This window comes from Alligator mississippiensis, chromosome 1 (genome assembly GCF_030867095.1).
Source record: "Alligator mississippiensis isolate rAllMis1 chromosome 1, rAllMis1, whole genome shotgun sequence".
Lineage (NCBI taxonomy): Eukaryota > Metazoa > Chordata > Crocodylia > Alligatoridae > Alligator > Alligator mississippiensis.
This window is the reverse complement of record NC_081824.1, coordinates 182,341,927-182,358,416: the sequence shown is the minus strand read 5'-3', so window position 1 is coordinate 182,358,416 and position 16,490 is coordinate 182,341,927. Positions and strand designations below refer to the sequence as shown.

General features: G+C 44.2%; 1 protein-coding gene across 5 annotated transcripts in view; it reads right to left on the bottom strand.

Moving 5' to 3' along the window:
• TAF1A (TATA-box binding protein associated factor, RNA polymerase I subunit A) overlaps positions 1-9,356 on the bottom strand; it is a 28,154-nt gene extending 18,798 nt beyond the window's left edge. The window contains exons 1-5 of one of the 5 annotated variants that reach the window (XM_019483143.2): positions 8,867-9,356; positions 7,127-7,296; positions 4,954-5,079; positions 3,365-3,563; positions 208-335 (exon numbers count right to left, since the gene is read on the bottom strand). In XM_019483143.2, coding sequence (XP_019338688.1) covers positions 208-335; positions 3,365-3,563; positions 4,954-5,079; positions 7,127-7,296; positions 8,867-9,110 — 867 coding nt within the window. In that variant the 5' untranslated portion in view covers positions 9,111-9,356. The remainder of the gene's footprint in view (positions 1-207; positions 336-3,364; positions 3,564-4,953; positions 5,080-7,126; positions 7,297-8,866) is intronic. The other 4 variants (XM_019483144.2, XM_019483145.2, XM_019483147.2 and 1 more) reach the window with 4 other exon arrangements.
• Positions 9,357-16,490: the final 7,134 nt, after the last annotated feature.

Below are 16,490 nucleotides of genomic sequence, written 5' to 3'. Positions count from 1 at the left end.
TGGCCCTACATTGTGATGGAAAGTGTAATTGATTAAACTAATTTTTACAAGTAGAGGAGACCAGAAAACACTAGATTTTTATAAAAATGTACTAAGTGATAATACTCCAATTATAACAGAACTTCAAAAAGTCAAATACCAGAATATATTTTTCTCTGATATACCAAAGGCAACTATTTAAGAATACACGTGTAAATGTGCTCTTACATCCACATAGGACACCACGAAAGGATCCCAAACTCCAGGTATTTTAATTATCTCCTTAAGATTCACTGCTGCTTGCCGAAAAAAGTTGTGCATTTCTTGTTCAGAGGAGTCTGTAAAATTTTCTTCATCTGCCAAAAGATAAAAATTAGTTGTATTTTGTCAGTTAAATGGGGCACTGATTAAGTAGTACATGTAAGAGGCAGTCTCATGAAGGCAGGACAGAGACAGATAACTTCAAAGATAAGTCAAGTGCAAGTTCCTCAGTGGCAGAGGTTGCAGATCAGTGAGAACAAAGGATGAAAGGGAAGTTGTTTATTTGTAGAAATAGTGTGGATGGGGAAAAATACTAAACACTCACATAACTTAGCTCAAGATAATTAGATCTTAACTGAAAAATGACAACCATCTTACCTCATTTCCTTCATTCACCAATTCATAAATGAATCATTAGAGGATGAGCTAAATATATTATTTTGCACTGACTGTGGAGATTAGAATTGGTTTCCGTTTTTGGTGTTCTACATGGGAATTAACAAGTTAATTAATTTAGGTCTGAATCTTGATTTATGTAGTCAATTAATTATGAACAATTTATTTAAGAGCTCTTTATTTTGTTAGTGCAGAGAGGGGAAATAAAAATAAATGGAGATCAATGGAGATCCATCTATGAAGAACAAAGCTAGTCATATCAAGTTGCTATAGGTATGGAACTCAAAATTAAGAATTTACAATAAAACTACATGGGGAAGGCAGCTGACTTAAAGAAGAGACTATACACTCATGCCCATTTTCTAGGCAGAATTTGCCTGAGTAATCATTCTTCATTAGGACCTTAGAAATTCCTACCTATGCCAACTTACTTGCTTGGAGCGTATGTCATGCCTACTTCTAAGGGTACCCAAGAACTTGAAACAGGTACTTTTGTGTTGCACGATGGTAAAAGTCTAAACAAGCAATATTGCATTTTGTGCACAAAAAAGTTGTCATAGATAATATGATAATTTCCACTAAGGTAAAACTCTGAATCAGGGATGTCAGAGGAATTACAGTATGTCAGCCTCTTAAGGTAGTTTGACAATTTGTTTTAAATGGCTTTTTTAAATAAGGACAGCTCCTAAATTTGGTTTACATCATTTTTCTATTAATATTGCTTAAATTACATATAATTTTCTTGCAGAAGAAGTTTAAATAAAAGCCACAAGTGACCTTTTACATTCTATATCTAACAGGATCCCAGGGCAACTCTCCACCCCCCCCATCCCCATCCTCCTCAAGGGAAAGGAGTTCCAGAGTCAGATTTGCTACTGAACGGTATTCAGTGTCTCCATGCTCCCACCCTCATTTAAATCTAGGAAGTCTGTCTGGATGTCTCAACTAATCTCAATTCACATAGCAGTACATAAGTTGTCTCTCAAAGAGCCAAGACACAAGCAGCAATGCATTTTGTAGATCAGAGTCAACATAAGTGTTTCTCTCAGAAGCAGAAAGATCCAGGACAGCTAACCAAAAAATAGGTGGAAGGTGCTCTCAGCAGATGACTCCACAAGCATACTGGCAGACAAGCAGAGTGCCCAAGCTGAAGATAGTGAGTAGTCTTCACCAACAGCTGCATGGGGAGTATATTTAAAGTAGTCCTGGCTGGAGATCTTGGGTATGGACTTCCCACAGGTATTCTTGCCTTTAAAGAAGGCAAATACCTGCCCCAAGCACAGATACTTTTGGTTAAACTGGCACCCTGCATAATTCTATTAATTGCCATAGATCCAAAACCACTTCCAACCACTAGCGGATAAACTCTCTTGATCAAAAGAAAAAGATGCATCCTTGTTATAAAACTCTCTACATTAAAGCAGCAGAAACTAAAATGAAACTAACCATCTTGCTCCGTTTGAAAATACAATGTTAGCTATACACTATGAAAGCAAAGAGGACATACTGTCTGGGGTCAACGTAACTATGACAGAATCTTCTATATTCTGATGCTTTTGCAACCTGAAGAATCTTACTTTTTCCTCACCCCACTTTGTAAGAGATGGTAAAAAGGCATTCTATATGAATAGAAAGCACCAGTCACTTATGGTAAAAGAAGGACCTTTCAAAGAGTACTGATTTTTCACTCTAAGGTCACAGGAAAGTACAATCTCAACCGGAACGTCAGAAGTTGGTGATTATTCTTTGGGATCATTTTTGCCCACCTGATCTTCAAACATTAATAATCTAGATGCTGGTTGATGCTTGTAATATCTACCCTAAATCAGTGGTATTCAACCTTTTTTTTACATTTGCGAATCCCTAAAAAATTTTGAACAGAGGAACAGACCCCTTTGGAAATTTCAAATGGAGGTGTAGACTGCTTTGAATGGCTAAGTGTGGGTATTCACATACTTCTGACTGATCAAAATCATCTTTTGTAGACCCTTTAGACATTGTCCACAGACCCCTAGCAGTCTGCAGACTACATGTTGAAAACCACTGTCCTAGATCTAAAGCCAGAGTGAAATGGGTCAAGGAACTCAGAATGAAGTAGCACCATCTCTCTCAGGCTTCCCCTAAAATTGGAGATAAGGCAATAACTGGAAAGGGCAGTAGTATCGCAAAAGAATCTTCATCAAGGGCCTCAGGCACCATTAATCTGAAGTAGACAAGCATTAATCTAACAAAAAAAAAACCCCCACTAACCTAGGAACTTTCCCTCATCAGCAGAAGTGTCCCATGATCAGGTTAGCAACTGAAGCTCTGAAACACCTCAGTATGTAATACTGGCTTGAACCTTTTGGACTTTGCTTTGCCATCATAAATCTGACCCAAATAAGATCAGGCTAATCATACAGTAGACAGAAAATTCCACCTGAACAGTAGATTTCTCTCACTGAGAAGGCAACCAATTGTCTTCATTATCCAGGACAATTGTTTTAGGAATATGAAGACTCAGTAGCAGAAGACTCTTCTTAAAAAAAAAAAAACCAACCAAACTTTGTGGCATGACTTATTTTTTGTATTTCTTGTGAACTTTGTGCTGCACGTGATCAGATGGAGTGCAGCTACTACTTTTCTAGCTCGTCCATCTTTCTATAATCATTTGCAAATCACAGTGGCCTGTGAAACTAGGCAAACTGAAATGTACAGAGTAGTCAAAGAAAACAGCATTGGTACTCACCAAGCTCTAACATGGCTTCTCTCTTCTTAGACCAGTTATAGTAGTCCAGGAGACCCTTGTAAGCTTGAATGAGTTTCAGCTCATCATTCTGAGCAGCAGTTTGTTCTCCATACCTCCAGCTTTCCGCCAGGGTAAGGTTTTGGTAGGCTTCATCTATCAATCCATTACACAGGAGATAAAAGATGTGTTCTAAACAAACCTATGACAAAGAGGAAAAAAAAAACAAAAAACCAGGCTCCTAAATAATGCCCATCACATCTTACAAAACAGCAGATTTTCCTGACAACATACATTTTTTATTTTATTTTTTTGCTACATATGAACAGAAGAGCAAGGTTAATGGCCATATAAAACATTCTGCATAAATTTTAATTTGAACTATTATCAAAAGAGAAAAAAAAAAAGTAGAAATGCATTTTGTATAGATTCTTTCATTCAACAGGTTTCTCCTCAGAAAACAGGGGAGATAGCTACAACAGTAAGAGGGAAGAAGTAGTGAACAGCTAAATGGATGTTTTTTGTCTTGGTCCGAATCACAGATGTTGCAAAGAGATATAACCCAGACCTCCTTTACCCTGATAATAAAGATGGGGGACTGTCAGAGATGGAATAAAAAAAAGTGCTGAAACAAACTGATAATTTCCAAAGCAGTAAGTCACCAGGCACAGCTGATATCTATCCAAGAGTCCCAAAAGAGGCTTAAGTTCTTTAAAGGCTTTAAAAAAAACAACAAAATTACTCCAGTAACCCTTTCAACTGTACCTGGTAAAATGGCAGATAATCACATATATCAGGTGATTTGTTCTATTTTTAATTATAATAAAAAAGGGTTCAACTGACATGGGAGCAGCATAAGAAAAAAAAAAATAAAAAAATCACAACTTGCTAACCTGAGGATTTTAACATTTTGAGAAGGTAGTTAGCCAAAGGGGTACTAAATGAAAGCGTATCTAAGCTTTCAAAATGTCTCTAACAAGGCTCCTTACAAGAGGGACAATGAATTACATAGGAGGAGAAGCAAAACATCATTGTGGATCAAAAGAAAGATTAGAAGATAGAAAGCAGAGAGCAGGATTAAAGAATCTATTTCCACTATGGCAAAAGGAGAACATGATGTCATGACATTCTACACCAAGTTTATAGTTTAAACTATTTTAGTGACTTAAAAAGTAGGAAAGCAGCATGGCAGAAAAGTCTGACAGTTGGGAGCACAACAGACTATGAAGAAGTACAGATATGATGGAAGTGTGGATAACTAAAGTTAACATGTGCTGGAAAGGAAAATTAAATTATACTCATAAACGCAAATTCATTCTATCAACTCAGAAAAAGGACCTGGGTATCACTATGGACAGAGCAACTGCAATGAAAAAGGGCAAATGATGCCAAGTCTATAAAGAATGGGGTGCAGAATATTATGGAAACTGTAATGCCCTTATATTAACAGTACCATCTCTGCTAGTAGTGTAATCAAGACTACTATCTCCGTTACGGATATCATCATTAAAAATTGGTGGTAACCCCTATACATAAGTTTTCAAACATAAGCATAATTTAAGTCAATAATGCCCCTTTAAGCTTGTCCTCACCTTTAAATAATATTTTACTCCTAAATTTTTCATCCGCTCGGTAAAGTAGTTGAGCTCTTCTATGTTGCTCTTGGAATGATGAAGCAGAATTTCAGTTCCTATTCTCCAAATCGCCTGGCAAAGTAACTACACATTTCAGAAACATAGCTTCTATGCACCACAACCGAAGTAGTACTAGTCTCTGATCACTAAATTACTACTACGATTCCTTTCTGTGTTCTATCAGAAATGGACATACTTCTTTTAGTGAAAAATGAACATGCAAATTTTACTTATCAGCAAATTAATATCATCTACACATGGTATATGGTTTAACAAAAACAAAAATTAACGTTCATGGAAGTTCCCTAAGCAGGCATAAAGGTTTGGGTTTTTTTAGCAACATATACAGAAATCATATTTTGTAAGCAAAGCTAAAATCTGTCTCCTGCTGAAAACAGTTCAAGTAAAAAAAATAAAAAATAAAAAAAAAGCAGTTTTCCTTTGATATTTTCCCTCTAGAATGCAAGGTAGAGGTAGCTCATGTTACTTTAATACAAGAGATTTTTTTCCCCTCTGCATATCTCAAATTTTGAAAACAGAAGACCTCTCCATCAAGAAGACATCTCTGATCAAAGTCTGTCTACAGGACTAGATCCAAAATTGTAACAGGCTGTAGAATGCAAAGGCTCCATATTTCAGGGATGTACTTGGTAGCCGTGTTGGTCTGAGACCAGACATACAAAGAACTAGAACTCGCAGAAAGCTCCCGAAAGCTTGCAGAAAAGGACAATTTCCTTGCAATTTCCTAGTTGGTCTAATAAAAGGTATTATTTTGGAACCAAGAGTTCTAGTTTTTTTTGCAAGGCTCCATGTGGCACTTTTTAAAGAAACTGCTGCTTCAATACCTGTATCATTGATTCAGATACTTATATGAAGCAACTAGAGAGAAGGCTCATAAGGTTCTAGAGAAAGCTAATAGGGAATTAAAAAAAAAAGGATTCCAAACTTCAAATGGATTCTGACATGGGACACCAATGGCAAATGTATTCTCATTGGACAGTCAGTTTAGGAAAAAAAAAAAGCATATGTATTAATTATGCACGTTACCTGCAAGATTCATGAGAATTAATTCATACTTGAACCAAATTGTCATCTCCTTTGCCATGGGTCCAAACAAACCATTTGTGCAAGGAACTCAGAGCCCAGCTTTCCACGGCACTCAGCAGCAGCACTTCAGTGGGATTTCCAGAAGTTCTGGAAATCAGGTCACTTTAGAACATAAGAGGTGGTAATACTCTGTCATCCACTAAATTAAGATGTCAAATAGTGGCTTCAGAGCAGATTGTTCCAAATGCAGTCAATCAGCCCATGAAATTCACAGATACATTAGCCTGAAGGCCATAGGCTGTTAATCCCCAGTCTGGACAATGCCTGCAGACACTGGAGAGGCACCTCCTCTCTGCTGCCACAGGGAACAGTGCCAGTGCTGGTTGGGTCCTAGTAGCCACTCATCCACCTGCCTGCCTCTGACTCCAACTGGGCCAATCCAGACCAAAGCCTTAAAAGGCTGCTGCTACATTAGACAACTCCCCTGCTCCCAAGCTGCTCCACATTACCTGAATAAAACCCCTTAACTGCTAGCAACTACAGGGTCTAGTTTTGTGTGGTCTGCTACCCGATACTTGTGCAACAGAACTGTGGTTGCTTATATGCAGGGTGCAGTTTTGTGCCCCCTCTGCCAGGGACATGCATGAGTTGTACTGAACTGCTAAACTTTGTTCTATATCTCTACTGTTTTATATGCTAGAGGTTTGTTTTCCAAATGTATTGGTTGGTATGGATACCTAGAGAGTAATCAAAAGAGCACACACCAACTGCTGAAGCTTCCTTAGCCTGACGAAGGGTTTTTGAACCCGAAAGCTTGCTTAATAACTATTCTCCAACCATTTGGATTGGTCTAATAAAAGATATCAAATTCACCCAAGGAACCTTGTCTGCCTATGTCCTTAGACCAACACAGCTACAACCTAAACCCCAAAACCTCTCTAATGCACACATGTTCTTGTAAAGCTTTGAGGTTTCTTTTTAACAAATAAGACATAAGTATGGATCATGAACTACTTCAAATGCCCTTTTAAATTATTTCCATCAACAGCAAGTGAATTCTGGTAACAGCCTCTTTTTATCTTACCTCTGGAGCAGTTTTCCGTTTACTCACTGTACTTGTTTCCAATATCTCCAAGTAGCTAATCATGAACTCTGCAGCCCTCTGCCACTGGTTCTGCAACAGGGCATCTTGAATGTAGTTTAAACAAGCTTCCTTTGTTTTCTGAAATTCTGTTTCCTTTGGACCCCTAGTTACTAAAAAAAAAAAAATAGGATTAACAAATAAGAGAGGGTAACAATGTAACTATCACTTTACTACCTTTAGCTTTGTCCAGGGCAAACTCTGCCAAAGGAGATGAAAAAGACAGAAACCATGCTTCAAAATGCAACTTCAAATATTTCCTAAAACACAGTGGATTTCTCCTCTGAGCCCATCTCCTCTCTTATTTAAGGTCTACATTGCAAGATATTGTACTATGATCACCTAGAAACCTCAACCAAGAGAACTTCTTTCAGCTAAGTATAACTGTGTTAAGAAGCAGTGCTCACCTAAAGAACTGAAAATGCAAGTAGCTGGTACAAACAAATTAAAAACTCTTATTTAAGCAGATTGTAAACTGAAGCAGAGATGGGGAGAATTTGTTCCTATACTATGACTAAGCTCGAAGAAAACTTGCAGCTTCCCTACGCAAGGGCTCCAAGAGGCTGGTTAGGCCCCTGCCCAAACTGAATCGTTGTTGCTGCAGCCCATATAGAACCTGTGGCAGTTAAAGTCTGAATGGTGTGCCTCCTGAATGCACCAATGTTTTCTGATGAGGAAGCGCAAAACTGATAGACCCACGTAGTAGAGTTTGTTCCTCCTCCTACACTATGAGCACTACATATGAAACTATTAAAGGACCACGGCTAAACAGGACAGATTTCCCACATGAACTGCATAACCACAGTGTATTGTGGTCTATAGTTGTATTCAAAGACTGTGTTTTCATCTGCTTTGAAATAACAGACCAGCCTCATGTGCCAGAGCCAACACATCCCCCAGACCAGCTCTGTGCAGTGTACACCAACTTCATGGGTGACTGGTGCCTCCCGATACTAGGGAGGCACCAGCAGCCGACTGCTGACTAGGGGAGGAGGGGGTCCCCAGCATGTGCTAGCGCCAGCTCTATCAAGTTCCTAGGTCTTGAACCAGCCCCATGTTCATGTGTGGAGCCAGTCTGGTGCGCAGGGCCAGTCCGAGATGAGCGCTGAATGCAGTACGCATGTTGGACCAGCCCAGTGTTTTGGATCCAGAGCAGCAGAGGTGCCACATGCAATGCATGCCAGACCAGCTCCATGCACGCAGCAATGTCCAGACAACGTGTGCTGCACACAGAGCTGACCCGAGCAGAGCTGACTGGGGCAAATCTGCCCATGCAGGGCTGCGCCCCCACTCTGATTCCCCTGGACCTGAAAAAGCATGGGGGGGGGGGGGGGAGGTGTGCTAGTGAGTGCCTGGACATCGCCTCTGCAAAAAAAACCTGGGCTGCCCATCATGATGCCCTAATAAAATCCCTAGGTTATGATCCCCCGCTCCCTTCCCCAGATTATGATTTTCAAATTTTACAGGGGGCTCTTGCCTGTTATGGGGAGGGGGGGGGGGGTCTCAGCCCCCCAAGCTCCCTTGTAATTCAAACCCTGGTGCACACACCTGCGGGTCCACACACGTGCAGGTCCATGTGTATATATACCTGTACATGTGTGTGCAGGCATGTGCCAAATCAAGGAGCACCATGAGGCAGGGCTGGTTTGTACCTTTGGGCCCAACCCATTCAGTACCACTTACCTGGGTGATGGAGCAAGCACGGGAGCAGGGGCAGGTGGATGCTCGGGGCCAGGCTGCCCCACTCCTCCCTCGGGGCCGGCTGCTCCACGAAGCCGTCCATGCCCTCGGCAGCGGGGAGGAGGAGAATGAACCAGTCCCGCACCCCGCCCGGCCGGAAGTGGCGCGGTCCCACAGGACGCGACTGGCCCACTAGAAGCGGGAGACCATGTTTGTTCCTGGCGAGAGACCTCAAAGTACCTATCATGTGACCCACGCCCTTATTTACCAACTACGTCTTTAAATTAATCCGGGCACCGACATCAAGTGGCTTTACCGTTATCAAGAGCAAAGTCAGTTAGCTCTGAAAAAAAGGAAGCAAAGCTTTCTTCAGCAGTGCCTCGGAGCCACCTTCAGAATGACCTTCGACCTCGCCAGAGGGATAGTGCAGCCGGGGAAGAGACGCGAGGTGCTCATGCACTGTTTTCTCAGAAGTCGGCATCTAGCGTTGTGGCAGGGGCGTGTCGTGGAGCCAATCCGGTCATGTGACCGGACCCTGGTCTCGCTGCTTGTTCCCTGCGAGAGCTGAGGTGACTCTCAGTGCGCAGGCGCGGGTTTCCGGTCATACCATCCTCCCACCCCTGGAACCCGATCCTGCGCCCCCAGCTGCAGCTATGGGTCGGCTTGTGCCGCGGGCTCCAAGGCCGAGGCTCGGTCTGATCTGGTCTGCACACCGAGGAGATAGCAATTATTATTATTATTATTATTGATATAATAATAATATAATTATTGTAGCATGCTTATAATTCATATTATATTAATATAACAAGTACTATTGTATATAATAATATATACCATTACTGTTATTGTCGTTCTAATCGTCATTATTATTGTGGTTGTTATTCATATGAATTATATTGATATTAATGTGATTGATATTAATATTATTCTTATTAGCCATAATAAGGAAATAAATCGTATTAGTCAATAGTAAGTGATCATATGCTTAATAGTAATATACTTGTGGTCCTAATTATTATAGCAATAATGATTAGTATTATAGCAATAATAATAATGCTATTAACATCACAGTGATGGTTCCTAAATACTGCTCATCAATAATATAAAGACCAGTGAAATGTCGAGTAGTCAACATACAGCAGCAGCTTGGAGCTGAATAGCTAAGAGCACAGTACAGGGGAAGTAAGTCCCCCACTGTGAAAATACATGCATGCTTATAGACTTTGGACCTATGTAGGGTTGCCAACCCTCTAGGAGTGCCCTGGAGTCTCCAGGGATTAGATATAAATCTCCAGGAGGCTACTGGAAGCCCCCCAGGAGATAAATGACAGGGCATTCATTAAAATAAATATTAAATGTTGAATCCGATTTACATGGTAGTCCAGTTTTTAAAATGTAATAGTAATTTGCATTTGCCTTCCTGACATGAAGTCTATGTAACTGATACATGGAAGCAGGTAGGCACATCCGTGTTGTGTTGCCAGCATGTTGGCATTCCGGAAACCTCTTGGAATAGATTCAGAGTTGGCAACCCTACACCTGTGAATAGTGCTGCCAGCTACTTTGGAGGCATGTGTTGAGTAAATGCATAAGTATTTACAAAATCAGGGCCATAGATGCATGGCAGACATGCAGCTTGATCCAGTAAAAGCTGTCACCTATAACAATTCTTGCCTCTTACTTCTCTCACCTGTTTCTACTTCTCTCACTAGGTCTTGTCTTACCTGCTTTTTTCCTGGTCCTCTCTACCTGACTTGCATAGGTCAGAATTACTTTTGAAAGAAGAGAATAAAATTGACTAAGGGTACTTGCAAAATGATGTGTGAATATGTTTGGAGGCCACAGGTCAGGAGTGTAGGAATCTAAAGGAATGGTATAGCAGGAAGATTTTTTTTTAAAGCTGTCTTGTAGTTTTTGAGTAAAAAAAGCAATTTTTACAAAGGTAGCTTTGACCCTTGAAGGATCCATGTTTTTTTGTTTTGTTTTGTTTTTTAGAATGTGATAATAGATTGAAAAGGCAGTAACTTGTTCTGTTACTGCAATACACAGCAGAGGGGACTAGCCAAAGAGCATCAACATCTCTGCGATACACTTGCTCGTGTTTGGAATGGAGCTGAATGGAGGAGAGGCAAGGAAAGAAGTGGATTGAAATGAGAGGCAGTTTTGGTGGTCTTGTCTAGGACTGAAATGGTGAGGGTCTGGGTGTGGGAGGAGTTGGGTGGGGTTTGTGCATGAGGTGTGGAAATGATAGATGGTTTCTGGATCTGTGTGAGGAGTAGAACAAGGATGTTGTACACTGAGAGGGCCACTGTGCAAATATGAATAGTCAAGGAGGAGCAGCAGGAAGATGGTCTGCGGACACATGTAAGGAACAGAATAGGGACTCACCTGTTATCCCCTTTGACCTGAGTCATTAGCCAACATTCAGGGTACAGTAGGTGGTTTCCATAATAGGAAATTTTGGTTGGAAGGGACCTCGGGAAGTCATCTACTCCAGCCCCTAGTCCTCAAAGCAGGACCGTCCCCAGTTAGATCGTTCCAGCCAGGGCTTTGTTAAGCCAGAGCTGAAAAACCTCCAAGGATGGAGATTCCACAACCTCTCTAGGTCATTTGTTCAAGTGCTTCACCACCCTCCCAGCGACAGAGTTTTTCCTGATATCAAACCCAAATTTCCCATGCTGCAACTTGAGACCATTGCTCCTTGTTCTGTCATCTGCCAACAGAACAGTCTAGCTTCATCCTCTTTGGAACCACCCCTGAGGTAGTAAAAGGCTGCTATCAAATCCCCCCTCAGTCTTCTCTTTTGAAGACTAAATAAATCTAGTTCCCTCAACCTCTCCTCAGAAGTCATGTGCCCCAGCCCCCAAACCACTTTCATTGTTATCTGCTGGACGCTCTCCAACTTGTCCACATCCTTTCTATAGTGGGGGGCTGAAAACAACATGGTATTTCAGATGTGACCTCACCAGTGCTGACTAGAGGAAAAGAATCGCTTCCCTCGATCTGCTGGCAATGCTTTTACTAATGCAGCCCAGTACAGGTTTCCCTCGCTTTATGCTATACGTACGTTCCTGGAAAAGGGTGCATAACTCAAATTTGCATAAAATGAACCCACTTTACAATATAATAAATAAGGATACTTTCCAAGACCTCAATTATACTGACCTCCAGACCCATTTCTACTACTTTTACAAGACAATTTTGGTACTCGCCAACAGCAGACAGTATATACAACCACAGGGTGATAGTGAATGTTACCATAATGAGGATGGCAACTACAGAAACACAGGGTGCAGACAATGAGCAAGGAGCATAGATATTTTGGTGCATGTCACTCCCACAACACACTGCACAAAGCAGCTGACTGTGGGCTTCCACCACACCGATCGCATAAGAGTGAATTTACCTTGCGTATAACAAATTTTGGTATAAAAAGGATCATCACGTAAGAGCGAATTTGCACATACAGAACCAACATAAAGCGAGGGAAACCTGTATGCTGTTAGCCTTCTGGGCAACAAGGGCACGCTGCTGACTCATAGTTAGTGTCCACTATAGTTCGTGTCCACTATAACCCCTGGTCCTTTTCTGCAAAGCTGCTGCTTAGCCACTGTCCCCAGGCTGTAGCAGTGCATGGGATTCTTCTGTCCTAAGTGCAGGACTTTGTACTTGTCCTTATTTTGAACCTCATGAGATTAATTTTGGCTCAATCCTCCAATTTCTCTAGGTCCGTGGTTCCCAACTTTTGTTTGCCATGACCCGCAGCTGTAGTGGAGTGCAGTGGCGGCAGCAGCCCAAGGGCAGGGTGATGGAGCTCCCAGCACATGACATGGCTTGTCCTTTGTGTGCAGCGCTGCCGGCATTGGCCCCACAACCCTCATTTGGGTCGTGGCCCAAGGTTGGGAACCGCTGGTCTAGGTCACCCTGAATCCTAGCCCTACCCTCCAATTTATCTACTACACCCCCCCAGCTTGGTGTCATCTGCAAACTTGCTGAGGGTGCAATCCATCCCATCTTTCAGATTGTTGATGAAGATATCAAACAAACTTAGCGCCAGGGAGTTAGGGCACTCCACTTGATACTAAGCCATTGATTACTACTCGTTGAACCCGACAATCCAGCTAGCTTTCTATCCACCTTACAGTCCATTCAACCCATACTTCCTCAGCTTGCTTTCAAGAATGCTGTGGGAGACAGTATCAAAAGCCTTGCTAAAGTCAAGATATATTACATCCCCAGCTTTCTCTGCATCCACAGAACCAATTATCTCATCACAGAAGGCAATCGGGTTGGTCTGACTTGCCTTTGGTGAATCTGTGCTTTCTGTTCCTAATCACCTTCTTCTTCAAGTGCTTAGACATGGATTCTTTGAGGACCTGCTCCATGATTTTCCCAGGGCCTGAGGTGAGGATGACTGGTCTGTAGTTCCCTGGATCCTCCTTCTTCCCTTTCTTAAAGATGGGCAGTATATTTGCCCTTTTCCAATTGTCTGGGACCTCCCCCACTCGTCACGAGTTTTCAAAGATAATGGCCAGTGTCTCTGCAATCACATCGGCCAGCTCCCTCAGCACCCGCGGATGCATTGCATCCAGCCCTATAGACTTGTACACGTCCAGCTTTGCTAAACAGCCCCTAGCTTGTTCTTTCACCATTGAGGGCTGCTCACCTTCTGTCCAAACTGTGCTGCCTGGTGCAGTAGTCTGGGAGCTGACCTGGCCTGTGAAGACCAAGGTAAAAAGGCACTGAGTACTTCAGCCTTTTCCTCATCTGTCCCTAGGTTGCCTCCCCCATTCACTAAGGGACCCACACTTTCCCTGACCTTCCTCTTGTTGCTAACATACTTGTAGAAACCCTTGTTACCCTTCATGGCCCTGGCTAGCTGCAACTCCAGTTGTGTTTGGCCTTCTTGATATCATCCCTGCATGTGTGAGCAATATTCTTATACTCCTCCCAAGTGGTTTGTCCAAGATTGCATTTCTTGTAAGCCTCCTTTTTGTGTTTAAGCTCAACAAACAGTACTCTGTTAAGCCAAGCTGGTCCCTTGCCACATTTGCTATTCTTCCTGCACTTCAGGATGGTTTGTTCCTGCACCCTCAGTAAGGTTTCAACCATCTTTTTTAGACTCCTTTCCCCCTTAGATTGGCCTCCCAGGGGGTCCTGCCCATCAGTTCCCTGAGGGAGTCAAAGTCTGCTTTTCTGAAGTCCAAGGTCCTTACTCTGCTGCTTGCCTTTCTTCCGTTTATCAGGATCCTGAATTAAATCATCTCATGGTCACTGCTGCCCAACTTGCCATCCTCTTCTACATCCCCCACCAATTCTTCTGGGTTTGCGAGCAGTAGGTCAAGAAGAGCACAACCCCTAGTCAGTCTCTCCAACACTTGCACCAGGAAGCTTTCTCCAACGCTCTCTAACTTTCTGGATTACCTGTGCAGTGCTGCATTGCCCTCCCAGCCGATGTCAGAGTGATTGAAGTTCTGTACTTACAGTTCCAAGGGCTCTTTCAAATAGCACATAGCCCACTGGGCTTTCTCCTGAGGCTTGTTCTGGCTCAGTGTCCTCATGGTTCTTCTCTCCCCTGTTTGTTTTCTGGTCCTCTCTCCCTGATTTGCACAGGAGTATTGCTCCAACCTAAGCAATCCCCTCCTGCTAACTTAATTGTCAGATCACTGTAACGGAGTCATGGCTGCAACTCTGTTACTAAGAGGGGTCGGCAGCTGAGGATAATTACCACCCGGCAGGGAAAAGGCACGCCACACCCTCTGGAGCCAATGAGGCTCAGGAAGGAGGGATAAGAAGGGGAGAAGACCCGGGAAAAGCTGCCTTTGGGCACTTACAGATCGAGAGAAGCGGGTGAGGAGCCCTGCAGCGAGAGGTTCAGAGGAAGGCCCAGAAACAGGGACTCACCCTCACAGATGGTGATGAGATTTCGAGATCGATACACCCTTCGGGTTGCTACCTACCTGAAAAGCCAGCTTCTGTGGTGAGTCACAGGAAACGGAGCAGCGGCGCGGCGAAAAGCTGCGGCTCTGGGCCAAGACGCAGCGGGAGAGAAAGGGGGCGGGGGAACACCCAATCCAGCCCTGAAGAAACAGGACCCCAATCCCTCACTGGAGGACAAGAGGGGGCCAGGAGGGAAAAGAAAAAAGAGACTGCGAAAGAGCTGTGCTCCGCACACCGGCACAAGCCGTGGCCTGGGAATCCGGCAAAGAAAGGAGGCAATTAGCGGCTGATCGAGATAACACTTAGTACTTACTGTCTGAGTCAGACGACAAGGATCTCCGTGGCGGATCCAATGAGCTGCCCCCTTTGCCTGGTGTTCCTAGAGCAAGTAAGACCAGACTAAGAATAATAAAGCACCAGTATCAGACATCGGTCTAGTGTGGTCCTTCCCGCGGGTACCTGCGCATGTAACATCTCCTCCCTCCCCAATTTTGTGAAAGATCAAAAGTCGTGGCAGGCGAGAATCTCGGGGTCGGGAATCCTCAACCCTCAGTCCATGGTGCATTTCCAGCCCCCAGGGCCATGTCACTTGGCTTGTGAGGATTCTCACAAGTCTGAAAATTTGGCAATGCGGGAGCAGTAGCACCAGTCCCCTGCTGCCAAATTTCCAGAGCAATGAGGAGACCCTGGCATGCAGGACAGCATGGGGCCTGACCCTGGCATGTGGTGGCTGTTCAAGGCAATGCAAGGTCCTATCTGGGTGCATAGGGTTGAGCAGAGTGTTACGGCGGCATGCCGCCGTCACGGGCACAGACGGAGGGCAGGAAGGATTGGGAGGCAGCGACAGCCCCTAGACAGAACCCCCGGCCAGGTTACCCCCGGGAGAGATGGCAGCGTCGGAGCTGGGACCGCGGGAGCAGCTGCAGCTGCCATTACAGCCGCGTGAGCCGGCATTACACCGGCTGTTTAAACAGCTGTTCCCAGTAAGGGGAACAGCCAAGCTAATCGCAGCGACCACAGCGGCCGCCGTGGGAGAATTCAAAAGCCCCAGCAACCCCCGCGGGAGGGGGAAGCAGGAGAGAGAAAAGACAGGCAGCACGTCTGTTGTGCTGCAGCTTCCCCAGGGAAAGAGCCTCACCTAGGTGGCTCTGCAGCAGCGCAGCATCTGAGGCCAGGAGTGCCGCCTCTGGCAGGGGCAGGAGGAGGCTCTACGCCTCTACAGGAGGAAGGTAGCAGGAAGCTCCCTGCCCTACTTAAGGTAGGAAGGGAAGAGGAGCCAGGATCCCTCTTAGGAAGGGAGACGCAGGGTGAGCAGTGAGGCACCCTACACCGATCAACACCACCCCTAAGGGAGACGGGGGCAGGGACAGTTGGAGTGGTCCCTAGTGGCCGCCGGGTCCAGGACGTCAGTCCGGGGAGACTCCCCATCCCGGCAGAGTATTATTTCTAGAGCAGAGGAGGATACCACCAGCAAGCAAGCCTGCAGAGCATCGCAGGACACCATCCCACAGCAAGTGACCGGTTGGCGAGTGGACAGGGTGTAGGGGTGACAGAGCCCCGTGGAACAACCAAAGCAGCAATTGTGAGTACACCCGCATCGGGGAACCCCTCGGGTAAAAGAGCTCCACTGAAACCCTCTTACACACCACACCTAACATCAAAGTCGTGTCAGGCGAGACGAGGGGAG